The sequence below is a fragment of the Eptatretus burgeri genome, chromosome 1, assembly GCF_056783735.1.
Source record: "Eptatretus burgeri isolate ZD-2024b chromosome 1, Ebu_testis_v1, whole genome shotgun sequence".
Lineage (NCBI taxonomy): Eukaryota > Metazoa > Chordata > Myxini > Myxiniformes > Myxinidae > Eptatretus > Eptatretus burgeri.
In genome coordinates, this window is record NC_140961.1 from 94,625,974 (window position 1) to 94,652,835 (window position 26,862).

The following is a 26,862-nucleotide window of genomic DNA, read 5'->3' on the forward strand; positions in this document are numbered from 1 at the left end:
CTACTGGTGGCAATGGGAGGTAGTGCAAGAGAGAAGGGCAGAGCTTGGATCATTTCTAAAGCGAGGGTTGGAGCGTTTCGTCACCTCCAAAGGGGCGGAGCTTTGAATCGCCTTCAAGGGGTCGAGTTTTCATTGCCCTGAGAGGGGAGGAGCCTGAATCTGGCGGGTCCGAGGGGTGAGAGAGGATCGTAAAGGGAGGATCGTAAACCAAGTGAGAAAAAAGGAGTTCTGAGGAGAACTGATGGAGAGGATCACGAACTCAGGGGGAGAATAGTCTCCCCGAGGAGAGAAAGAGAGTTGGGGTCTCTGAGGAGAGCAATGGAGATCGTCTTGCTTGCTTGCTTGCCTGCCTTCGCCCAGAGCCGTTCGTCTGCCTGTTGCCTGTTCATCATCCTGCGCCCATCACCTCCTCATCCCTCATCACCTACTCCATACCCATCTTCTCCCCCCACCGTTCGGTACATCATGAGATTTTAACCTCCCGCCGCAACGAGCTCAACATTAGTTGAGCCTTTGACGCTTCAGTACTTTCTGAAAAGGGCATGTGGGCTGGATGGAAGACGTGATATTCAGTGGCAAAACAGTGGATGCTTTACCAAGGACACCAAGCTGTGTTGTGGCATCCAATAGACGGTGATGTTTGACATCAATGAGGAGATTGAAATTATGCAAAAAATCCACGCCTGGGATAGAGTATATGGTGTTGGCAATCGTAAATATCCACAGAAATGAGCAACATGAACCCAAATCAATCTGGAGGAGACGTTCTCCAAAAGTAGCAATAGCACAGTTGTTAGCGGCATGTAGTGAATATTCCTGTTGATTTCCTCGTTCAGTAGCAGACGGCAGCACATTGTTCACCTCTGCCCCTGAATCCACAAGAAAACAGTCTGCTACTTAAATCCACCATGAAGGAAAGGCAACTGACGTATGGCCCAGGTGAACTCGACAGCATTAGTTGTGGGTTTCATTTCCTTGTGGCCGGTACAAAGTCATTTCCTTGTGGCCGGTACAAGCACAGTGCTCTACACAAGCAAGCCTCAACACCGAATGTCATGTGGAATCAACACCTAGCTGGAGAGTATACGGAAGGTGATGACGAACATTACCACGAGGTATGGCGTTTCTCTCTGTCCCAAGAAGGGGTCACCAAAGATGGGCATGATTAGTGTTGCACAGCATGGAGCTCCAGGACGAGCTTCTTAAGGTCCACCATTTCAGATTGTAGTTGTGTGACATGCTGTGCTGGAGGTGTCACATTAGCCATGGTTGGTGTAACGGTGTCCATGAGATGATCGACCAGATCCACAGTGGCAGGTAGTGCCAGTTATGTGCCAGCTGCAAGTATCATGTGGATGTGTGGAGGTAAAGGTTGCAAGAAAAACTCACGAAGGAGCGACTGGTCGAAGGTGGTGTGGCAGTCATCGAGAAGCTTCCGCATGTCACGCAATAGTGGTGTGGGTCTTCAATCTCTTAAATCCTCGGCTGTAAAAAGTTGGTGAAAGTGGTGGTGCTCAGATGGAGTCGTGCATATGAGGAGCACGGTCTTCAAAGTCCGTGCATGGGGCGTTTGTTGGATGTTGTTGTAAAATATCTCTCACCTCCATGGCATGCTCTGGTGACGAGGAGCCAACAGTGTATTTGAACCACTTCAACGTGGTAGTAATATTTTGGGAGTCAAATTGCACTTCCACTTGCATAAACCACAGCTGCGGGTCATGAGGCCAGAATGACGGCAGCTTTCACGAAACCTCTACCATCGATAAGGCAGGCTGTTCGTTCCAGGCGACTGATTGCATGCTTGCAACTCCTCGCCCTTCCATTTGGATCATGTCTGGGTCAGCAATTTAGCATGGAAAAGACATCCAGGCCATTCGGATTCTGAGTCGAGACTTTACCGCAACGGTGAAACCTCTCAAAAAACCCTGCCGGAAAATCCTGTACGAGAAAATTCCCTGATAATCCAAAGCTAAAGCGTATTCACATATGATGAAACAAAAGGCAAAAATGATGCCCTTCAGGCTCAAGCTTCATTTAATGATAAAAAGCACAGTGTTTGGTTTTTCTTTGTAAATGTATGCTTCATCCATTAATAACTAGAACGACACTCAGTAGAGCGCGCACCTCCACCTGGCTGAACAGTTTACATTTTGTATCCCACTGAAAGACTGCCTCTGGATCCAGACTTCAAAAATCAAATCAACTTGTGTTTGTCCAATACCCAACTCGTCCATCTCGTTTTGTCATAACTCATCCACAACGTTTTGAAATGTCATGTTATACGGTATATCGTTTCTAGGCGCATCTCTCAATGGTGAAGAATCGCTTTCAAAAAATAATAATAATCTCATATCCAGATGCGGATCAGTATCTTCAACAAAATCGAATCGATTCCTCCTCGTCAGACACCTAAGCTCTCCACCAAATGTCGTCCGAATCCGTCCACAACTTTTTGAGATATCCTGTTCACAGACAGCCAAACAGTGGTGAAAACATAACCTTGACCCACCTTTGGTGGCAGAGGAAAAGATTGAAATAATCCATACGAATAAATGTCAATGTGTCAGTGCGTCTCCTCAAAAACTCCAAAACGATAAAACCTCACAGCCTGAAACTTTGCATGCATACGACGAAAACTCCAAGGAAGCACAAGAGTGAAAATTGGATGTTTGGGTTAATTAAAACACTCCTTTTGATTATAATTAACGGCCTTATTTAATTATATCCTTTCTCAGGCACATCCTCGGTCACTGCTCAATAAGGGGTCTTAAGGCATATCCTAGGTAACCTCGCTGGGGTCTGAAGCGGCCATGTTTTTTGGCCTGCTCGACCATGCCTTCCTCGACTTGGAACAGATTGCAACGATTACTCAATGATAAAGTTTTTTTATCCACTTTCCTCACTCATATTATCAAATGCCTGTTCATAATGGCTAGGAATCGCTGTGCACATTGCATTTGTAAGTGTGATAGTTTTCAAAATAGGAGCTTGGAGTGATTTCATGCATGATATAAGATTTTCCATGATCTACTTTCACAGACTCATTAAAGTATATCATCGAAATATTATTTCTGTTTTGAGGATCGGATATCGTCTGAATTAAGTGTCGAAATCTGGAGGGAAATCTCATAATTTGAGGAAATAAAAGGTCTTATTGTTACGAATCTGGAACCCATCGCACACAACAGCCAGAGTCCTTATAGATCAGTTATATCGGTAAGTATGTGTTTCTCGTTAGGGTCCCGTTCCTTGTTTAATGGGTGATTAAGTGTATGTGCGCTGCAAAGTTGTTTTATAGTCAGGTCTTTAAATCCTTAGCTCCGACAAACTAACCACCATGCTATTCTCATTCACAACTCCTCCACTGAGCTAGCGCTTTACCAGGCTCCCCTTGCTGTTCAGTTGGAGCGAACAGCGCGTTACCATTCACAGCTCCACCACTGAACTGGCGCTTTGCCGGGCTTCTCTTGCTGTTCAGTTGGACTTTTCACAGCGTGTCAATACACCTGATCCCTGTCTAACCAAGCGCGGACAGAGCGTCCGACGCTGAGGCTCCGCCCCGCTCAGAGAGTGGATGAAAAGACCAGGCTTCCTTTGGTGTGTGTTCGTGTTGGCGTCAGAGCCTGGTTGTGTGTCGGATCCTGAGGAGAATCACTTGCTTCGCCTGCCTCGCCGCCTCCTCGCTTGTTTTTGCCGTCCGGATCATGCTGGCGTCTGCCGCTCCACTCCTGGTGCCTTCGTCCTTGACGCCACGTGAAAGCTGTGGGTTTGAGTCCCGCCACTAAGCCAGATCATAGAGGACCGCACGAGGTGGACAGGTCCAAGCACAGGATCTGGCCTCCAGCTCACCTTTCCTCAAGCTGGAAGCCTTCAATAAAGACCTGCTGGGGTCCGTTTCTTTGTGTGTGTGTGTGTGTGTGTGTGTGTGTGTGTGTGTGTGTGTGTGTGTGTGTGTGTGTGTGTGTGTGTGTGTGTGTGTGTGTGTGTGTGTGTGTGTGTGTGTGTGTGTGTGTGTGTGTGTGTGTGTGTGTGTGTGTGTGTGTGTGTGTGTGTGTGTGTGTGTGTGTGTGTGTGTGTGTGTGTGTGTGTGTGTGTGTGTGTGTGTGTGTGTGTGTGTGTGTGTGTGTGTGTGCCCGTCTCTTAAGTAGAATTGTCAAGTGCTGTTGCTCACTGTATATTGCCTGCCTGATATTCGGATAACTCTGCCCTTATGTGCTTCCCGCCCCGATTATTATTGTAATAAATTTCCCTATTGTTGAATGTCCCAGCTTGTTTCTGTGTTTCTTTCATTGGCTTAGCATGGTGTGGGTTTGAGAAATAGTGAGGCTGTAAATTGTTCATGTGGTCCGACGGGCTTTGGTAACCATCCGCTCAGGTTACGCACGGTTCGGGCACGGTAACGGCTCATTCCGCTCGAGGTCTGTCGAGGGTGTGAATTCCCCGGTAGCTTTGCCGCGTGGGTAATTAGGTATATTGAAGTTTGGCAATTGACCCTACTCCACACGGTCTAATTATTGGCGATTCATGGTCCTGTAAGGGACCTTCCGGACTTCATGGTCCTTCCGGACTTATCCAAAAGGCACGACCTAAATTCCGGTGTGTTCGGTGGAGCCAACTCTACTGCTCCCTCTAGCGGTCGCGCTCGCCACTGATAGCCGGCTTCACAACATTAAAACTAAGCCGATATACCTATTTACTTAAAGCAAGCAAGGCTATGTTCATCATACACACATACACAAGAAAATGTGAAATTTCCAAATCATTAAACTTTTATTTTTCTACTGTTTAGAGAATTATATTGAGTGAACAAAAAACTTGAGGAACGTGCCAAAATTAACCAGCTTCATTGAGCAATATGATTTAATGCATTCACTTTTTGACCTGTCCCCAAAAAGGACGACCTATCCATCGCGTCTGCCAGATCTATGTCCGATTCCCTGGAGAGCACCGCGATACCTCCAAAAATATAAAGCAAATCTGGTGAAAAATAGACGTTTTAAAATAAAGTTAAAACGTTTGTGTGGACCCCGAACAGATGTACCACGTGACGCATACACAGACATCTACCGGTGGCAATGGGAGGTCGTGCAAGAGTGAAGGGCAGAGCCTGCACTGTTCCTCAACATTGGTTTACATCTGGAGTGATTGGTAATAGAACACACCCCAGGTCATTAGAAACAAGAAAAAAGGCAACATGGCAGACTTTCTGCAATGTTTATTTCACAGGTGATTGAACTTTGCGATGTCTCCAAGGTTGTTCTGCATAAAGCAGCAACTCTTTTTTTGGATCGTCATTATTTAAATGAATTCATTTTATTTCATTAACTGCTACGTGCGCGGTGAAGACTGGCTTTAAAGTTAAAGGCATCCCATGTGGGATGCAGCAACAGCCTGGCCAACTGTCCCTTGTCACCCATTTAATTGGAGTGCATGCTGGAGTGCTGATGCCACTTTCCGAGCAGCCATTGTCGATAGAGGTATTGCGCGACATCATTCTGAGTGAATTGTTCACTCACTGCGGATGCTTTGCCGTGCTTTGTCATTCAGAGCAGGTGGTCCGTGCCTCGCAATCCTGAGCGGGCGGTCCGCGCCCCGCCGTCCCGAGCGGGTGGGTCCTGGTTCGTGCTCCGTCGTCCTGAGCGAGTTGTTGTGAAATAACACCCAATTTCTGAGCCGTTTGTCGGATTAACGTGTTTTCTAAAAACATATCTCTGAAATGTCCATGTAAATGCAACGTTGTTTTTTGGTGAAAGCTACTCAAGGTTTTTGGATTGTATGCAGTGTGTCCTGTCGTCGGTAATCACACCGATTTCAACCTGCCGATGTCAGCCAAGTGTGTGTGTGTGTGTGTGTGTGTGTGTGTGTGTGTGTGTGTGTGTGTGTGTGTGTGTGTGTGTGTGTGAGTGTGTGTGAGAGAGAGAGAGAGAGAGAGAGAGAGAGAGAGAGAGAGAGAGAGAGAGAGAGAGAGAGAGAGAGAGAAGAGGAGAGAAGAGGAGAGAAGAGGAGAGGAGAGGAGAGGAGAGGAGAGGAGAGAAGAGAAGAGAAGAGAAGAGAGAGAGAGAGAGATAGAGATAGAGATAGAGATAAAGATAGAGATTCACAAAGCATAACATATTCTCTCGACTAACTCACCGACTGCAACCCCTCTCTCTTTGTTCCATCCTTGCTCTACCCCTCCCAATACAGCGCAACACCTTCATCGCACACCTCTCTCACTCCCCTCTCTCTGTGTCTGTCTCGAGACTTATCCGGACGGTGATTGTCTCCGGACGCGCCCGAGCGGCATTTACGTCCGGATGGGAGTTTGTCTTCAGATGTGTTCGAGCAGTGTTTGTGTCCAGACGGTTTGGCTCTGGATGCGTCTGGTGGGTTTCGTCTCCAGACATACAGTTTGTCTTCAGACCGTATTTATTGTATGACCGTTAGAAAATGGATTTCAGACATTATTTTAATGCCATCTTCACTGTTATTCTGTGCAGAATAATTTTGATGAAACAGTATGAATCGTAATTAATGCTCCACCACACGTCTGCCTTCCCTTCATCTCACTGCACACCATCTTCCCTCGCCCCCCCCCCGCACTCCTCTTTGTTTCCCCTCCCTCCTCTCTCCTTTCTCCTCCACCTCTTCACTCTCTCTCCATCTGTCTATCTCTTTCTCTTTCTCTCTCCACCACCCCTCTTTAGTTTTCCCTTCGAGGAAGTGACAGTGGTATTTGTTTGTAATTGATATATTTTTGTAAGAGTTTCGATATTTATAAATACTGGTGCGTGCCCGTACGTGCAAATTTTTTTTTTTTAATTTCAAACGACATGCCAGAAACAACAACCATACAGGCCGTTCCTTCGCTCTTGAGTGCCCGTACGTGCATGGCCGTACGTGGAAGAAAAAAAAAACATTCAAACCGCTTGCCAGAGACAACAACCACACAGGCCGTTCCTTCGCTCTCGCATGCCCATACGTGCGAAAAAATAATAATAACTTTCAAACCGCATGCCAGAAACAACCACGCAGACCGTTCCTTCGCTCTCCCGTATGTGCGTGCAAAAAAAAAAAACTTTCAAACCGCATGCCAGAAACAACAACCACATAGGCCGTTCCTTTGCTCTCGCATGCCCATACGTGCGTGCCGTACGTGCAAAAAAATAATAATAACTTTCAAACCGCATGCCAGAAACAACCACGCAGACCGTTCCTTCGCTCTCCCGTATGTGCGTGCAAAAAAACAAAAACTTTCAAACCGCATGCCAGAAACAACAACCACATAGGCCGTTCCTTTGCTCTCGCATGCCTGTACGTGCGTGGCCGTACGTGCAAAAAATAATAACTTTCAAACCGCATGCCAGAAACAACCACGCAGACCGTTCCTTTGCTCTCCCTTACGTGTGTGCAAAAAAAAAAACTTTCAAACTGCGTGCCAGAAACAACAACCACACAGGCCGTTCCTTCGCTCTCGCGTGCCCGTATGTGTGTGGCCGTACGTGCAAAAAAAAAAAACTTTCAAGCCGCGTGCTAGAAACAACAACCACACAGGCCGTTCCTTCGCCCTCGTGTGCCCATACGTGTGTGGCGATACGTGCAAAAAAAAAACTTTCAAACAACCACACAGTTCGTTCCTTCGCTCTCGTAAACGACGACTGGATTGGGGCATTGTGTTTATCTATAAATGCGCATAAGAAGTCGAGAAATTATTATAATACAGTAAGTCATCACTATCTGGAAGTCCGTACGTTGTAACCCGTAATGGGGAACGCGCTCCAGCTTGGCCATAACTTGGGAACCACTTGTTCGATTAATTTCAAACCTTTTGAAAAGCAAACAAACAGAGATTGCTGGAATTATAGATAGATAGAAGATAGTTACTGTGGCTGCAAAACACCAAGCAACGTGTTCTGTCATTGGTAACTAAATGGCGCCCTTTCCCCCATCGGCCACACCTACGCAGCAACGTGTCCTGTCATTGGTTTGGTAAATAAATGGCCATAACTTGGGAACCACTTGTCCGGTTAATATCAAACCTTGAAAAGGCACATTACATACTCAGGTCCCCAGCAATATATCTTGCAAGTTTCAATTAGATCGGACCAGTGGTTGTCGAGAAACAGCGGTCACAGACAGACAGATTGCTGGAATTATGGATAGAAGAAAGATAGATACTTTTTATTTTTTTACACTGTTACTTTCAGCTAAATACGGCTGCTGCTGTGGTTTCGCTTTGTTTAGGAGTGTTGCTGTTCTCATTTCGGATCGTACAGCAATCAGCTGGTAAAGCGCTCGCCAAGCGGCTTAAGCATTTCAAGAAGCACGCCAACGAAACGGTTGATAAGGAACGGCTGGCTTGGCAAGCAATAGCGAGCTGATCGGTAACGGAACACACCCCAGGTCATCAGAAAGTTAAACTAAAATAGGACGGCCTTGAGAGGTCGTTTGCCCCGGTGCCTGTGCTGGCTCTCGAGGTCTCTGGGCTTGTGACGAGAAGAAAACGAGCAAGCGGTTTTAATGAGCTCTCCTTCAGGAATCCGACATCGATCATCAGAGCAACAGGAAAGGAAGCTCAAAACTCACCAACCACTCGCCGAAAAACTCTTCTGGTCTCACTCCCCTCACGCCGCACAAGATTGACGGCACGTTTGGTGCTGCTGTTGTTGGTGTTGTTTCGTCTGTCGTTTTAAGCCGTCCATAAAAAAATCTCTCATTAAGCGAAAGGAAACAAATACAGCACCAAAGTCTTCTGAAAGCGTTCAAAGGGGGAAAAAAAAACTTTTAAAATGTTTAAAAATAATGAAAATAAGGATGCAAATCCTCACGGAGAAAAACCTCCAACGAAAACGTTGATGTTGGGTGATAAGTGGACGCAAGTTTGGGTGACTTCCGGGTAGCGACGGCCGCCGCCATTTTAGCGCGGTGAAAACAACTCCCTAGCAACGGTTTGAAATACCACAAGGAAATCGGACCCGGGGTGGAGGCCGTTCAGACCATCGCGCCTGCGCGACATCAACACCGCACTCAATTTCAACACATGATCCAAAGAAGAAAAATGCAAAATATATTTATTTATTTTTAAAATGTTTTTGTGGGGTTTTTATTTATTTATTTCAGGTTTTTGTCGCTTTTGTATTTTTTTTTTGTAATTTTTTTTCTTCTCCTCAGGGGAGGGGGGCATGGGCTTGATTTAAAAAAACACACATCAACAACCACACAGCACCCCTTGACGAGACCCCCACCAACAGCATTCCGTACACAAGCACACAATCACCCATCAATGCTCAAGATATATAAAAGTCCAGCCAACATCCCTATACCCCTCTATCTCCATAACTTCGAGGAACCTATCGAATTCCAATTTCAACTTGTCTACTGTTTCTGCTGCCACTACCTTTCCAGGGAGACCATCACGTGCATTGACTACTCTCTGAGTAAAAGATCCTTGCCTTACCACCATCTTAACTCTCCCCTTCTTTACTCTCAAGCTATGGCCCCTGGTTCTATCACAGTCTGTTCTGCTGAATAATTCATCTGCACTTATTTTATCCATACCTTTCATTATCTTAAACATCTCTATCATATTGTTGTGGGCCGGGTATCGGTGGCGAGCACGACCGCTAGATGGAGCAGTAGAGTCGGCTCCACCGAACAATCGGAATTTTTTAGCTCGTCACCCCGGATAACTCCGGAGCCGACGGGTCCCTTATAGGACCGAAGATCGCAAATAGGTCAACCACGTGGGGTAGGGTCGATTGCCAATTTCAATTTACCTAAATAGCTACTAAGTCCAAACTACTGAGGAAATTCACCCTCGGCGGAGCTCGAGTGGAACGAGCCGGTAGCATGCTCGAACCGTGCGTAACCCGAGGTGATGGTTACCGAGATCCGTCGGTCCCAGTGCACAATTTACCCTCGCTACTTCTCAACACGCACCGTGCTAAACCAATGAAGAAAACACAAAAACGAGCTGAAACATTTCACAGAGTATTTATTTATAATGGGGGAAAAGGGAACACACAAAGAGCAGAGTTATCCGACTATAATAAATGCAGTCAATGTACAAGCAAAAGCACTTATCCAGTTGCTGCTTAAAGACGGGCCCACAGACACAGACACCCACACACAAACAGAAATGGACCCCAATGGTCTTTACTGAAGGCCTTCAGCTCGAGGACAGGTGAGCTAGGAACCAGAGCTATCTTGGTCCTTCCCGCCTTCTGCGGTCTTCGACGTCCTAGATCGGCGGGACTCGAACTCGCAACTTGAGGCCGCTGCAAACACTGGGTACAGAGGGTAGTGTCAGGCTCTCATACACTCCTCCGGCATGCGATGAGACCAGAGCCAGCGACGAGACGAGACCAGAACCAACGACGAGGCGAGACCAGACGCCAGCGACGAGGTGAGACCAGAAGCCAGCGACGAGACCAGAACCAGCGACGAGACGAGACCAGAAGCCAGCGACAGGACGAGACCAGAAGCCAGCGACGAGGCGAGACCAGAAGCCAGCGACAGGACGAGACCAGAAGCCAGCGACGAGGCGAGACCAGAAGCCAGCGACGAGGCGAGACCAGAAGCCAGCGACAGGACGAGACCAGAAGCCAGCGACGAGGCGAGACCAGAAGCCAGCGATGAGTCGAGACCAGAAGCCAGCGACAGGATGAGACCAGAAGCCAGCGACAGGACGAGACCACACGCCAGCGATGAGGCGAGACCAGACGTCAACGACAGGATGAGACCAGAAGCCAGCGACAGGACGAGACCAGAGCCAGCAACAGGATGAGACCAGAAACCAGCGACGAGGCGAGACCAGAAGCCAGCATCGAGGCGAGACCAGAAGCCAGCAACAGGATGAGACCAGAAGAACCAGCTTACCATGCCGTCCCATCTATTTCTTCCCTCCCTGGCGTCGGGGCGAGGCGGACGTGTCTCACCCTCCTCACACCTCATTCACCGGGGAAATCCGTCGTCTCTCCATGATTGGTTGGGGGGCGTGTCAGGGCGTCTCGATTCCCCGCCCTCCGAAGAGGCTTTGCTTCTCTTGGAGCCCGCTCTGCAGCCATTGGCTGAAAAATGACGCATACCCTCATTTGGCGCCAGGCCAGAACGAAATGCTTCGTGAGCGCGCGAACAGTTTGGACAATTCCTTGAGCAGTGTTGTTGTTGGCATTGTCAAAAGTGTAAAAATCCTATCTATAAAATAACTTCGCGGCACATTTACCCTTAATTCCCATTAGACATAGAGGAAAGGGAGCTTTCTATCCACATTTACTAATCGAAATAACTGAGCTATGGGGACCTGAATGTTGAGTGCAGTAAGCTTCCAAATTCGTAACAATATCTCCTCGCAACTGCCTCCTTTCTCGTGTATAAAGCCCTGTCTCCTTCAACCGCTCCTCATAGCTGAGTCGAGCTCAGCCTGGAATCAATCTAGTCGCCCTACACTGAATCCTCTCTGGCATCTATGTCCTTCCTGAGTCGTGGTGACCAAAACTGCACACAATATTCTAGATGTGGCCCTCACTAAATTTCTGTACAATGTTAACACCACCTCTTTTGATTTATAAATGATCCCCCTCCTTATACAGCCTAAAACCTGATTTGCTTTACCTATAGCTGCCTGGCATTGTGCTGCCTGCTTACCTCCCATATCTATTACCAGCCCCAGATCCTTCTCCTGTGTGACACACTCCAAAATTACCCCTTGCATCCTGTAATCTCTATTTTCATTGTTCTTTCCAAACCCAACACCTTACACTTGCTCAGGTAAAATTGCATCTGCCAGTCTTTTGCCCAATCGAAACAAGTATCAACACTTTCCTAAATCTGATCACCACCCCCTCTGCTATCCACCTCACCTCCAAGCTTCGTAGCATGAATTCCTTATTTGATACTGTTCATTCGTAATTTTTGTTGTGTAGATATATAGGCTGCTCAAACGTCGTTCATTTATCTGGTTATTCGTAACAACGATGCCAAACATCGTTATTCGGTGAAATTGGATGCGGTGTGGGTGAGCAAAGTGTCCTTATTTGAGCAGTGAGCAAATGTTTGGATTGACAATCCCAAGTTATGGCTGCAAGTTCTGATGTTAATGATAGAGAAGCAATGTCCAAAGAGACTGATGGGTTTTATCACGCACCATCCAAAGAGAAGCCCCAGAAAACGTGCACCGCTCCCCCGCTCTCTCTCCCTTTGCAAAACCAACGGCAGCGCTTCCAGTCCAATGAACACCAAGTGACAAAAATGACTGCACTACGCTCACAACCTGTGACAAAATCCCGTCCAGACCGATTGGGAAGTGCACGTTAATATCGATCTTAAAAGACGAACAACATGAATGGGAAACACACATTTAATGCCCTATAAAAACATTAACTCGACGCCTGTCATCCATGTCAGCCTCCACCACGGTTTTACCAGAAAGAGCTGATTCGTCACACTGTCACGGATTGTTTAACCCCAATATGTGGCCATTAAAAAACTACCTTGCGCTATTGTTTTCAGTAGTTTATGTTATTCAACACTTGATCATGTAACTTCAGCTTGCTTACCATGTGTTCTGACATTAAATCTGATGCTCATCATTTTTATTCCATATATATATATGTATGTGATTAGATATTTCGGGGTCCCTTGGTGTTGAGAAAACACTCCACCCAAACAGAACCAAAAGTGAACTGATAATGTAAATGGGATGAGGAAGGCCAGGCAAGAAAATAGAATTTTCGCGGGAAGGGGCACAATGGCGGGGGGGGGGGTTACTCGAATCCTACTACAAATACATGAATACAGCTTTTTAAAAGGAATACATTTAATAGAAATAACAAATATTTCCAAAGGACGATAATTCAAAAGGGTAATGATGATAATAATGAAATGATAAATCCTAAAGTCGAGGCACCCCCTCACACAGAATCAAATATAGACAAAGGGAACACAAAATAAAAAGAAAAACCCCCCTTTCGAGTATTCTTGTACTTAACTTGGCCTCGAGCTGATCCTTGTGGAACTGGAATCGAGGGGCTCCGATTCGCATGTACAGACGCGCACGAAATGGCGCTTTTCTCATAGCGGGACAAACGCACGCCAGGAAATCCATGAGCGGCACTCCACATTAAGGCTCAGAGCCCCAGTGTAATGGCTTCGTGTGCTCCGATCGTCCTCACTGACCCAACCAAGAGCCAAAGGCCAGCATCTTGCTTCACCACGTGAGCCAAATCACCTCAACACAAATTCAATGGTCACGTCAGCCTCCTTGGCATGCACTCTGTTCTTGCCTCTCCAAAACATGCGCCTTGTGCCTCCACTCTGATCATGGCTCTGCACAAATGCGCAAGCCTACTGAGCTTGATGCCTCTCAAAAAGTGCCAGCCTGACCTTCCTCTCGATCACGCCTATATCCTCCTCCACCTCTTGGGCATGGCCTGCTCACACAAAACCTGGCAAGGCAGGGCTTCTGCCTGCTCGGCTATCTTCTGGCGTCACGCCCATCAATCATTCCTCGGGGGAGTGACTTCGCCTATTGATTCCCCTTGAAGGCGGATTTGAACTGAGCAGGATTTGAACTCAGGACCCAAGGATCCACAGCCCGCCACCTGAACCATTAAGCCAACACCAGACATATTTTATAGGACTCTGGGTGTGAAGGAAGAGGAGGAAGGAGGAGTACATGAAGAATTCAAAAGGGCATGTGGTGAGGGAAGAGTATTGATTTTGGGGGTTTTCACTTGCCAGGGATAGATTGGGTGCAGGAACAGGGAAAGGGCAGAGCAGATGAGGATTTTCTAGTTTTAGTCCAGGATTGCTTTTTTAACCCAGTTTGTAGATAAGCCCACTAGGGGGAGTAACGATCCCAATATGGTGGACGAGGTGGAGGTTGGGGAGCATTTAGGAGCAGGTGACCATAACATTGTGTGTGCAAAGATTCTGTTAAGGGTTAGAGCTTAGGATAGTAGGGTAAGGCTATTAGATTTCAGGAAGGCAAACTTTGAGGGTATGAGGAGAGAATTAGGTGATGTAGATTGGGAGACTCCAACAACAGGATAATCAGCATCAGAAAAATTAACCTATTAGTTTGACTTCAGTTGTGGGGAAGGTGTTGGAGACATTAATGAAGGACCAGATGAGGAACCATTTAAATAAATACAAACTAATTAAAGGTAGTCAGCATGGGTTTACCAAAGGTAGTTCCTGTCTAACAAATCTTTTGGAGTTCTATGAAGCAGTGTCTGATTGGGTGGATGAGGGTAAGACGGTGGACATAGAGGCGTGGCATTAGGGGCGTGAGGTGACAAAGACCCCCGAGATGACAAGTGGCCCCACACGACCGATCATGGTTCACAATCTTTCGAGATGGGCCCCTGAGGGTGGGGTCTCACTTTGCCGACAAAACTTATCACCTTGTGAGTGGTGATGAACACATCGCAAAGGGAATGCTTCATCTCAGGGAAAGAATTATGCACTGTGATCTAATGAGTCGATTAAAATAAACGTTTCCCCTGATGTTTAACTTGAGAGGACTTCCAAAATTATGGGGTGAGGTTAGGTTGGTGGAGAAATTAGTGGAATAATAACTTCGTTAAATGTATCCAAATGCAACAATAATCACAACAAAATTAGAAAAAATTCCGTCCATAACGTTTTGAGATATCCTGCAGACAGACAGACAGAGAGGTGAAAACATTACCTCGGTCCACCTTCCGTGGTGGAGGTGATGACTACTCATATGCATCGAACGGGCTTTAAGCTGGGTATCCTCTCTCCAAGAATTGATTGCTGGTGGACGTTAAAAATCCCACCGTGTTTAGTCGAAGAGTAGGTGAGTTCCCGGTGTCATCTTTGTAAAATTCTGGAAAATCCTTCTCGAACCTACATGTGGCACTGTATCTACATGGGGTACACCTACATGTGGCACTATATCTACATGGGGTACACCTACATGTGGTGCAGCCATGTTCTCCAGCAAAGATTTGGCTATTTTATTTCGATTGTCAGATAAAAATTTTATTTACATGTTCGCTGCTTGAATTTATAGATTTAGTATAATTCACTAAAGCCTAATAATAAATCACATGGAGAAGTTTTATAACCTGGTGCCTCAGGAGGAAGTTTGGAGATGTGCAAGAATTGTGGAGTCCCTGAGAGGTATGTACGACAATTGCATGATATGTATAAGGAGTGCCAGACAAGAGTAAGAAGCAGTGTATGTGTGTGTGTGTGTGTGTGTGTGTGTGTGTGTGTGTGTGTGTGTGTGTGTGTGTGTGTGTGTGTGTGTGTGTGTGTGTGTGTGTGTGTGTGTGTGTGTGTGTGTGTGTGTGTGTGTGTGTGTTTGTGAGAGAGATAGAGATAGAGATATAGATATGACCTTGGATACCATAGGAAGAGTGCAGGGCAGCGTGTCAGACCGTATCGAAAGCACGTGGTATGGCTCGGCACTAAAAGCACGAAAAGCCAATGTAAAATGAAATGGTTATGAATTCCATAACCTTGCTGAGTTGGCTCTGATTTCATGTCTGGCATTGAGGACCTCCATCCATTGTTGGAAGAGCAGAATGAGCATATCCAGGAGAGAGTGACCTGATCTGAATCCAAATCGATCATCGGAAATCAAGCCATTGGAGAAGAGGAAGGATTTAATGTCTGAAGCAATGATGGATTCCATAACCTTGCTGATGATTTGGAGAAGGCTGATTGGTCTGTTGTTAAATTGAGTTGGTCCATCGGTTCTTACCAGAAGAAGCAGAAAGTCCCTGAGCTTGTAACATTACTGTATTTATATTTGTTCTTCGGAGGGCAGTGTTGTCAATACAACTATCGTTTAGTGTTGTTTGTTGACTCATTAACCAAGTTCATGTCAAAAAGAAGTTAAAGCTCATTTCTCAATCGAAAATCAGAAACAGAAAGAACAAGCAGACAGCACCTGTTGCCATGGAAACAAGGTGGTACTTTAATGGGTTGCCAAGACAAAACCGTTGTAACAAATGTGTCCATATTGAAATATCATGACCTCATGGTGTGAAACTTGACATGATTTCAGTTATTATCATGATGGTACAAGATTTGTTACAGCTACAGCACACCATTGTAACACTATGTGAATGTTCTCATTGTTGCCATGATGATGCATTCCTGCTACTCGTTCTAAGACACGTGACCGTGATGGCACGTTGTAAGTACTCCGTCCCAGTGCCATTTTGTCATGATGACACAATGAGAAGATTGAATGGTGTTAATAAGACAGATTCACATCATACAATATAAACAACATAAAGATATAATATTTTTAAAATCAACATTGGCCTAAAAGCTAATGTGAAATTTGTTTCAGCTTAGAGCCAATATTACATTGTTTACATTGCCTGCTGTATGTGGGTATTTATGAGTGAATATAATACCAGGGTCATAATATCACAACACTCGTGATGATGGTACCCTATCCTTATGGTAAGTAACATGACAGCTGAATGACAACTGAAGTGTTTATACCTGAAAACATGTGAGGTGGCATTTTGATGTAATTGCGTTGTCATTGTGACTTGCATCAAGATGTAAGGTCCCAAAGTTGTCGAAAAGCTTATCAACAGTGTGACATCAATGCCCTTCTGCCATACCCCCTCCACCCCCACCCCTTCAAGTCTCTTGGCTCAACCCTCCTTGTCATCTCCGTGTGTGATGACATAAACAAGGTTCTTGTAGTCAAGGTTTCCAGCCACATCCGGTGGGAACGCCTTGAAGAGGTGATCAATCTGGAAAAAAAAAAAGAAAAGATTGAGGCTGAGTAAACCAGGCAACGATACACAAGTAACATAAACATTTCATAAAGCAAATATTTTTTGTGTCATCCTGTAGTTTCAATAGTCTAAGTCTCGAAGACATGCTATTTTCTGTGTGTGTGTGTGTGTGTGTGTGTGTGTGTGTGTGTGTGTGTGTGTGTGTGTGTGTGTGTGTGTGTGTGTGTGTGTGTGTGTGTGTGCATAAAAAAAAAAATATATATATATATATATATATATATATATATATATATATATATATACATACATACATATACACACATACCACTGATTAACTCATTAACTCGGTCACTGATATAAATGTTTAGTACATAATTCCTGTAAATAAAAATATCTGTGAATAAAAATCAGCCTGTGCAGGCTTGTTTGCTCATGGCAGGTCAGGTGACCCAAGCCAATGGAGCCGACACCAAAAATGGCTGCTAGGCAATGCTAACGCGCACCTCGTCCGTCTCTTATTTTCTAACCTTTGCTGTAATTTACATTAAAAATGAAAACATATTGTTATATGTATGTGTTTTTGAAATAAAAGTAATTGTTGAGAAGCAATGAAAAAAAATGTGGAAAAAAAACCCCAGAAGGTTATCATCACCTCCTCCTTGGTAAACCGATCTGCTTGCGTCGTCAGCATCTCAGTGAGGCTGAATGGATAAAGAAAACATTGCAGCATTGATTAACATTCTATCCATGAACCGAAGAGTTAAAGTGTAACATGAACCCTATACTGGTAATTTAGCACTTGCCTGCATTCAATGTTTAAAACCATTGTTACCTCTGCCACCGAAGGTGAAGGAGGTATGTTTTCACCCCTCTTTGCCTGTCTGTTTGTTAATTGCCGGAATCATTCGGATTTCGACAATTACGTTGGTCGGTTGTTTGCTTGTCTGTCTGTTTGTTTGTTTGCAGGATATCTCAAAAAGTTGTGGACGGATCCGGATTAAATTTTGTGGACAGGTTGTGTGTGTGACAAGGACGAACTGATTAGATTTCAGTGAAAATCCAAATCCGGATCTGGATATGATAATTATTTCATTTTTAAATTGATTCTTCACCATTTAGAGGGCCAAAAACGATATAGTACTGTATGGCATGATATTTCAAAAATGTATTGAGCCTGATATATTCTCGTGGATCTCGCATTACGTGGTGGAGGTTACGTGGCTTTATTACGTGGCTCTGCCGAGTGCCCTTCTAGTTTTAAAATGTGACTGCTTTGTCACCCTTTGGCCTGAATGGGATTAATGGTATCACATATTGTTATAATAACTAGAATGATAAAAGGGAAGCATTGGGGTGGGAGGAGGTGCAACAGAAGACAGAAAGCTTACTAATCTTTCTTGACAGATCCTGCTGCAGTTGGATCAAAAACCTTGAATGCACCAAGGATGGTTTCCTCAGGATCAGCACCTGTAGGTTGAGACATATTTAAAAGCATAATGAAGACAAAGGATATTTTTCTTATTTATTTATTCATATGCAGCTTTTGGCTGCTTAGCTGCATAATTTTCTGGGGGCACGGCTGTACCGCTGATGCAATTACATTAAAAATGAAAACATATTGTTATATGTATGTGTTTTTGAAATAAAAGTAATTGTTTGTTTTACAATGCCTCTATTAGTTTTACAATGCCTCTATTACCAACAATGCCCAACAGGGGGCTTGAACTCAAGACCATAAGATCTCAAGCCAAGCACCTTAACCATTAAGCCACCACCAACACTACAAAGGATATGATAAAAAGAGATGGAGAATGGATGAACCGTTGGTGTTACAAATAAGGTTATATGAAGCAATGCAATTGTGTGCATATCAAATAATGTTATGCAAACAATTACATCAGGCATCTTGCAATGCTAATAAAGTTCTAACACACTCATATATCATTAGTAAACCGTCATATGCTCAAGCTTTTCCACTGGAGTGACCGAGATTGGTTTTCCTTTCAATCCCAAAAAATCCTCTTCAGTTTTACAATCCTGGACATAACTCTGCCAACACCTGTTTCAGCAACTCACCCCATTGTTCTCTTCTGGATACAAAATAAATAAAGGAAACAATGTTTTTTGTAGAATGATCAGCTTTTCCCCAAAAATTGAGAGATCACCTTTCAGCTTTTCCCCAAACATTGTGAGAAAGACAGTGAAATTGATGGTTCCAGGAGCCTCCTTAATCATTTCATCCAGCTCTTCAGCCTTCACATTCACACGCCCTGCCAGAAATGGAGTATCACGACAGCGTGAAATGGATAAAAGAATGTTAAGAAAAATAAAGTATCAGAAAGAACAAAGGCCCAAAGACCAATGAAACAATATATTTATGGAAGACAATTTTTTGAAGTTGGATGGGAAGAATGTCTGTGGGTAAAACAAAAATATTATATTACAACTGTAAAAGAAGAATGAGTCAAAACAATGGCAAATGAAGCTGAAGAATTTACCCATGGCAGCGAAAGTATCCCTGAGATCATCTTTCGTGATGATTCCATCCCGGTTTTGGTCAATCACGGTGAATGCCTAACACAGTCAACAGGAGGAAGATCAAGAAAACTCCAAGGCTCGTTACATTCTTTCAGATAGAATCACATTTGTTTGAACTACTTGTTTTGGATCTCTGCATGCAATTTGTTTCCAAGTTTCCTGAATCAGTGTTTTCCGTTTCAGGCTTGAATTTATAGCAACCATCTATGTCGACAAGGAGAGAGGAGGATGCTAAATTGAGAAAAGGATGACAAATGGAGAAATTAGCATATGGGAGGGAGAGGGAGAGAAAGTAAAGTAGATGTGGTTGGCAGCAGAGCCGGATTTAATTTAAACATCCCCCCGGGACATTCGAGTACTAGAGGCAGCCCAGGGACATGAGGACAGTGAGCGAATGAACCACTCATTGGGAAGGCTTCATATAGAAGAAGCAGAAAAAAAACAACAAACCTTAACATTTTATAATCAACTTGTGATAAAGCACAAAAAAATCCAACAAACCTTTTGACCATGCATCATGTCGAGTAAACTTTGGGAAATCGGCACATTATTCTGGATTAAACACTTTTGGGCTACACACTGTTCAAGTGATGAAGTTATTCCATCTCAGACGGTTTATTTTCATTCAAAGAAATTAATAAATCAAGATTAATTCAAGGATCCTTTATATTTTCACAAAACTCGAAGAAAAATCTTTGAATGATTTGAGTGATAAAACTTTTAAAAAATTGAGCGATTCATACTTCTTTCATAATTCCACTCTCTGAAGAGATATATTAAGGCTTGGCAAACAGTCATTCTTGGCAGACAGTCCCAACTGAAGACCACGGTGATCAAAATTATACATTTTTTTCTGCTCAAATAAAATCTGGAGTTGATTATTATCTCCGCCACCGAAGGGTGTTTTTTTTTGTTTTCACCCGTGTCTGTTTGTCTGTCTGTTTGTGTGCAGGATATCTCAAAAAAAAGTTGTGCACGGATTCGGATTAAATTTTGTGGACAGGTTGGGTGTGTGAAAAGGATGAACTGGTTCGATTTTGGTGAAGATCCGGATCCGGATCCGGCTACTAGAATTTTAAAAGTGATTCTTCACCGTTGAGAGATAGGGTTAAACCGATATATAACATGATATCTCAAAAAGTTGTTGACGGATTCCGACAAAACTTGGTGGGCACATTGGATGTGTGACAAGGAAGAATTGATTCGATTTTGGTGAAGATATGAATCCACATCCACATACGAGAGTTATTCACTTTTCAAAGTGATTCCTCACCATTGAGCGATATGGCCAAAAATGATATATTTCGCATGATATTTCAAAAAGTTAATGGGCCCAATATGTTCTGCTGGGTCAGGCAATATGTGGTGGAGTTATGTGCTCTACCGAGTGCCTTTTTAGTTTTCCTGTGTTGTTTTTTTACATTTTGTGATCCTTACATTATCACAACTCCAAAAATTATATATATATATATATATATATATATATATATATATATATATATATATATATATATATATATATATATATATATATATATATATATATATATATATCAACGATCCTGATCATGAACACCAACTCCCCCCACCCATCTCATATGAGCCCAAAGCACTGACCAAAACCCTGCCTTCCATTCCCTCTGCGCATGTTATAAATAGACAGACCTTTGTAGAATATTTGTCTCACTCAACAATATGAAGATCTGTGCAATGTTGGTACAAACAGTATATGCCTTTGTTTTCTCACCTCCTTAAACTCCTGTATCTGTGTTTGATCAAACTGAGAGAACACATTTGTGCTATCCATCTTCTTCTTCTTCTTGGCGACCGGCTGTGGATAAAAGTATCAAAGAATGAAATTCATTTTAATGAAAGCATTTGTTTCATTTTGGAGTGTTTCTAACTGTCTGTGCTCCTTCTGTCTTTATAATTTAACTTTGAAAGCAATGAGATCTATCATTATCTGATCTTGTCTTTCCTTCTGATTTTCTAAAAAAAAATTCTTCGAGAAGTCACAGAAAGGTAAATAGAACTTATTGCAATTTCAGCTCTATTTGCAAAGCATAAAGTAAGTTCTAAATGTTTGACGAGTATAGTTTGGTCAACATTGTTCAACCCAATCAGTTTTTATAATTATCCAACCAGCGTGAAACGATCTCCGACTTCTTTAACTAGAGTCCATTTATGGAATGTTATGAAACCACAAACAGCTGTAAAAACTCCACGATTCAATGGTCAACAGCATCTGGATTTTACATCCTGTCTATGCAACTTCATGACAATCAGGATTTAGTCGAAGTTTGAGGCAGTGTGGGTTCAAATTCAAATTTTAAAATGTCGGTTCAATTAAAGTGTTTGGACTGGCACGTTTACGTTCCCATCTGAGCGTGTACAATTTGATTCCGCATATGTTCAAATCCCATGTATTTTGTCGTCTCCAAATCTTGTAATTCATATTGCAACATACTAATTTTTTTTTTGTCTGCAACAATATATGTATGCACCTCCATGAACTCTTCAATGTGTTAAAGAGAGAAAACAAATGTCACTATAGCAACCGTGTTTTTCTACTGCCCCGAACTCCATCTCCAATTATTTTAGTGTATCCAAATCAGTAATTATGATTGAATTCTAACCCCAGAATTAGCTTTCTGGAATGCAAAACAAAGTACCAATCTGCCATTTGCATCGTCCAACTTTAGAGTGAGCTGTACTGATACAGTGGAATAATATTGAATACATGTGCTTGGATATGACATTGTTCGGATGGCACGATGAGTTTAATAGAATCATTATATCCATGCACAAATTTCGATGAAAAGCATTTAAAAAAAAAAAAAATGAAATCACTTACCATGTTTGCAGTTTATCAAAAAAGGACAGAAATCAAAAAGAAGAAGGATGTCTTCCTGGAGACCAAGAGCTGAAGTTTTGGGGGTCCCGTGAAGCTGGTGGAGTCGAGGGATTTATAGGATCCCTTGGGCTCTTCTTTTCCATAGGAGGTCTGGCCCACCGGGTTAATTTTAGATAAAGACTCTCGAGTCTGAAGGACTTTATATGGACAAGTCAAGGAGAAAGGGGATACGCAAGGAAATTTTATGCTTCTCTTTGCACGCTTTCATTCCACCCCCCACCCTCCCCCTCCCCCCCAACGATTGCACACTCCGTCACCCTCAAAACTCGGGGAGGCCATCTCCACCATTCCCAATGGAGCTTCAATTATGCAAGATGAACTGCTGTTTCTTTCCTTTTATTTCTTATTTTCTCCTTGTTCATAGTTAATCTGGAGGCAACTCTTTTACTAAATCCCCTTGCCCCTTTTGCTTTCCTTCAAAAGGTCTTCTGACTCACAAAGGTGTTGAAGCTTTCCTCAAATGGACAGTCAAGACAATAGGTGATAAGAAGTAGCTCCAAGCATCAAAACTGCTCACTAATCATACAACAGCTCATCTACTAGATATAATATCACTCAGCTCACTGCTTTCTGGGAAGGTTGCTGTTATTGATTAAACAACTTTGGTCTCCCAGTGCGGCCAGTTTCCTAAGGAGGTTAAATCAGGAACACAGCGTTTGCAATATGGAGTCTGCTGCTGAGACAGCACAAGAAGAAGGAAAGAAGAGAAATTAAAATGCAAGTCTCAGTGAGAGGAGGCTGGAAGGGAGGGGAGAGATTGAAGGATATTGGGTATGTGGGGGTGGGACGTGGAATGGTTTCCGCAGCTGTTTCTGTCAATGTCTTCATCCTTCCCTCTTCTGACATCTTGCATTTGCACTACTATATCATTGTATATTACCACATACATTTTACTTCTTTTTATTTGTATTTTTTTATTTTTACACCCAGAATTTGGATTGACTGTTTACAGGTTACTGAAAAAGGAATGAATACAAGAATTTTTTTCATTAATTTGTAACCACCTCTTTTACGATGCCTATAGCCAAATACTTTGGGGTCTACATTGTAAGGTAAAAGGATTAATGGTCTTATTTACTTTTCAAGGACAAAAAAGGAGTTATATGGTGAACGCAGCAGATGATGATAGATGTTCCATAAAGTGAGTCCAAATGACAAAAGAACTTGATCTAATTTTGGACGAACATCACATTGATATGAACCAAAATTAGTTAATGCACATTTAAGGGCTCAGAGCCAAGGCAAACTTGTATTGTGTGTCAAAGCTTTGATCCAGTTCACTGTTTGCTCATTCATTTCATTATTTAATTTATTTATATGACTTTTAAGTATGAAATACAAGGCAAAGTTCAAAAAGCGAGAATTGCTCATTATAATCTACTAGCAAAAGTACGCATCCCCATTGATGGGAAAAGTTTTAAGTTCAACTCACAATTTAAATTATTTCAAACGTTTTGAAAAAGTTAATTCCATTACACTCTTAATTTCATTCAGAGTTAAAGCTCTGAGCTACTTATACCGCCCACCGCAAAATGGTGGTGCAACTGTAAGCAGACCTGTGCTCTCTGCATAAACCTGTGGGGGAAGACAGGTGAAGGAAAGGGTAGAGTGCAGGCCAGAAAAGAGGCAGCCGAAGACAGAGAAGCCACCTATCTGACTGCGACGTGAGAATAACAGGCCCAGAGACTGGGGCCCAGAGGGCCAATAACCCCAAAGCCCAGAGGCTTTCGAGGCCAATTTAGATATGTGGCCTGCCCAAGAAAGATGGCTGATGGTGGGACCTAATAGTTTTAATGAATGAACATTTTCAAAGCGATTGTTAAGGAAGTAGATGGGAGGGTTCGCTCGACAGTTTGTGCATAATTTTGGGAGTGACGTTGCCTTCAGGAGTATTTTATGAAACGCTTGAATCAATTGTCCAGTAATAGTGACCTACCTAAACATCCCCTTCTTCGCTGGGCTGCCGACATGCACATTTATGTCTTCACACTCTTCATTTCAGTTTTCAAACTTATATTTTTGTATCATCTTTGGCCAATATTTATGAAATGACCAGTCATCCTTTCAAAGAAATAAAGATACTGGAAACATTTGCAAACTATTTTCCAGAAAGGTGACTTTGCTAAAAGTATTGTTCTTAATCCAAAGCAAGGGCAACACTGTCATATAAGGCAGTATTAATATGGTGGAGCTCTTTCACCAAGAGAGTAGGTATGATGCATGGAATGGTCTTCTGGAAATGTTGTGGTGGTGGAAGCAGTGGATACGTTTAAACTGCTATGAGATTGGTACCTATGAGAATTGAAGATAGAGGGTTACGTGGATATTCACAGGATCAGTGGGTAGCCAAGGTATGGATCGGTGATTGGATATGTTTGTCGTGACTGTGATGTCTATAAAAAACAAAAGTGCCACTAAAAGGTAAATGTGCAGTCGGTGCTTGTTACTTCCTACCCAACAACATCCCAACCCCCCCCACCCCCATACTAAAACATAATGTTACCTGTGTGGGGTGCATAAAAATGTAATGGCAGCATGCATGGTACGTGTGCCCACGTTTGGGTGAAGGACTGTGTTTAGGTTAAGTTGTCCTGTTATTGTTGGGGATGCTCTTGTATGCTATTGGGAGGCAGTGTTGTTTGCGGCAGAGCTTAGTTGGGTAAAGAATGTCGTGTGATCTGCCCTTCCTGTCTGAATTGGCGAGGGCCAGGTGAGGCCAGTAAGGAGACCCCACAGGGAGGCATTTATATCAAATGGCCCCTCGTGCATGGCAAAGATCGGTCCCTTTTCTTCCTACCACGTCACTGCGGCCCTAGGGCGTCATATCTGCCGGGTCATCAATGTCACCAGCTGTGGCACGACCTCGGAAGGACCCTCCTGCTGTCGTGCAAAACAGTTCACAATTGGTCCTCCATCATCAGCAATATGCCGTATTCCTATTGGTCAGAGCCACTGGCATCCTGTAATTGGTCTACTGGCTGGAAGATGCTGTCACATTAGCCACGTGGGGGCAAGAGGAGATGTGGATGGCATAAAGGGGGAAGGATATCAGTGTCAGAGAAGTTGGATTCTCTCTCTTTTTGCCAGGGATGCTCTTGTTGCTGGAACGCTGTGCTTTGCTGCAATTGGAGGGCAATAGAGGACTATTCTGCTCTTCTTGGTGCTACTTCAAAGACACTTAAACCCTTTAAAAACTCTTGTGTGTCTGTGTGTGTGCAACAGTTTGATTTAGTGGTAAGTGGGTGGACGTTCTGGGTGTTGAACATGTTATATTTAACGTAAGATGTGCAAGATTTAATTTAATCATAAAACGGAATGCGTAATGGGAGAAGTAAGTATGTCATAATACATTAAATCCTCGAGCGAGTAGCATCTTTTTGGTGATGTTGCATTGATGGGTTCACTGACTGACTGCCTGGACACAACTGAGGTTGTGGATCCACTGATGTCGGTAATCTACTGATGTGGACCCGTGACCAAGGTTGTGGATCAACCATTTGGAGAGGTTCTGGGTTAAGGATCGAAACCTCGAGGAAGAACGGTGCCCAGCTGATGATCCGATGCCCATTATTCCTCCTCCACCAAACTTTACAGGTGGTACTATGCATTCAGATAGGTAGCGTTCTCCTGGCATCCACCAAACCAAGATTCCTCCATCAGACTGCCAGATGGTGAAGCGTGATTCATCACTCCAGAGAACACGTTTCCACTGATCCAGAGTCCAATGGTGGTGAGCTTTACACCACTTCAGCTGACGCTTGGCATGACGCATGGTGATCTTAGGCTTGTGTGCAGCTTCTCGACCATAGAAACCCATTACATGAAGGTCTCTACAAACAGTGCTTGGGCTGACGCTTCCAGTCAGTTTGGAACTCGGTAGTGAGTGTTGTAACTGATGGACGACTTTTCCATGCGACGTGCTTCAGCACTTGGTGGTCCCGTTCTGTGAGCTTGTGTGGCCGGCCACTTCACAGCTGAGCTGTTCTTGCTCCTAGATGTTTCCACTTCATAATAACAGCACTTACAGTTGACCGGGACAGCTCTAGGGCAGAAATTTGATGAACTGACTTGTTGGAAAGGTGGCATCCTTTCTCTGACAGTGCCACGTTGAAAGTCACTGAGCTCTTCAGTTTGGCCCAATCTACTGTCAATGTTTGTTGCTGGAGAAGGCCATGCAGTGCTAAAAAGTTCAAGGCAAAAGATTAATAAATCACTCGGAGTACTTGTTCTTCTTTTGTTTGTCGAACAAGGCTGCGGGGTAGCATCATTGGCTGAGGACGTGGCTGTGATGCTGATGCAGTGCCTTCTGCTGGTTCGGGCAGGTTATTCGTAAATTGGACACAGTGCCGGCGATAGCTCGCCGACTCTTTGTGAAGGACACCACGGGATATTAAACGTCCAACTCACGCTGGCAGATGGGACGTCCAGTTGAACGTCCATCCGAGAATCCGAAGGATGGCACACACATTGATGAATCACCCTGCCTGTGGAACACCAGGATGACAGTTTATACCTGGGACGGGATTCAAACCTCGGCGAGAGAGCTTGGAGACGAGTGTTCATACCGATCGATAGGGTTGGGTGAATAGTGAAGTTTTTTTTCGGTTAAGTGTCTTCGCATAGCATTTTCTATGGCCATTTTCGATGCTGAATCTGAAAACGTTGGAATTTTTTTTTACCTCCGATGACTTTTGA

At 43.8% G+C, this 26,862-nt stretch overlaps 2 protein-coding genes across 7 annotated transcripts in view; both read right to left on the minus strand.

Annotated features, from left to right (window-relative positions):
• Window positions 1–14,814, minus strand: part of LOC147034979 (acyl-CoA dehydrogenase family member 11-like) — a 58,433-nt gene extending 43,619 nt beyond the window's left edge. For 2 of the 6 annotated variants that reach the window (XM_085891870.1, XM_085891878.1), the window contains exon 1: window positions 8,566–8,858. The gene's annotated coding sequence lies outside the window, so the exon portion shown is untranslated. Of the gene's footprint in view, window positions 1–8,565; window positions 8,860–14,671 lie in introns of those variants that run through there. The other 4 variants (XR_015060881.1, XM_085891851.1, XM_085891840.1 and 1 more) reach the window with 4 other exon arrangements.
• Window positions 14,815–15,907: 1,093 nt separating this feature from the next.
• On the minus strand, window positions 15,908–22,368 carry LOC147034980 (myosin regulatory light chain 2, ventricular/cardiac muscle isoform-like). The gene is made up of 7 exons (XM_085891897.1): window positions 22,108–22,368; window positions 21,001–21,084; window positions 19,214–19,289; window positions 18,881–18,985; window positions 18,104–18,182; window positions 17,368–17,416; window positions 15,908–16,730 (listed from the first exon to the last, which is right to left on the minus strand). Exons 1-7 carry the CDS (start codon window positions 22,108–22,110, stop codon window positions 16,629–16,631), a joined length of 498 nt encoding a protein of 165 aa, XP_085748023.1. The 5' UTR covers window positions 22,111–22,368; the 3' UTR covers window positions 15,908–16,628.
• Window positions 22,369–26,862: the final 4,494 nt, after the last annotated feature.

Coding starts and splice junctions, on each gene's coding strand:
- LOC147034980 (XM_085891897.1), bottom strand. Junction 18,183..18,880: donor GTTTGGGGAAAAGCTGAAAG/GTGATCTCTCAA, acceptor CTCAACCTACAG/GTGCTGATCCTGAGGAAACC. Junction 17,417..18,103: donor GGATCTGTCAAGAAAGATTA/GTAAGCTTTCTG, acceptor TTATCCATTCAG/CCTCACTGAGATGCTGACGA.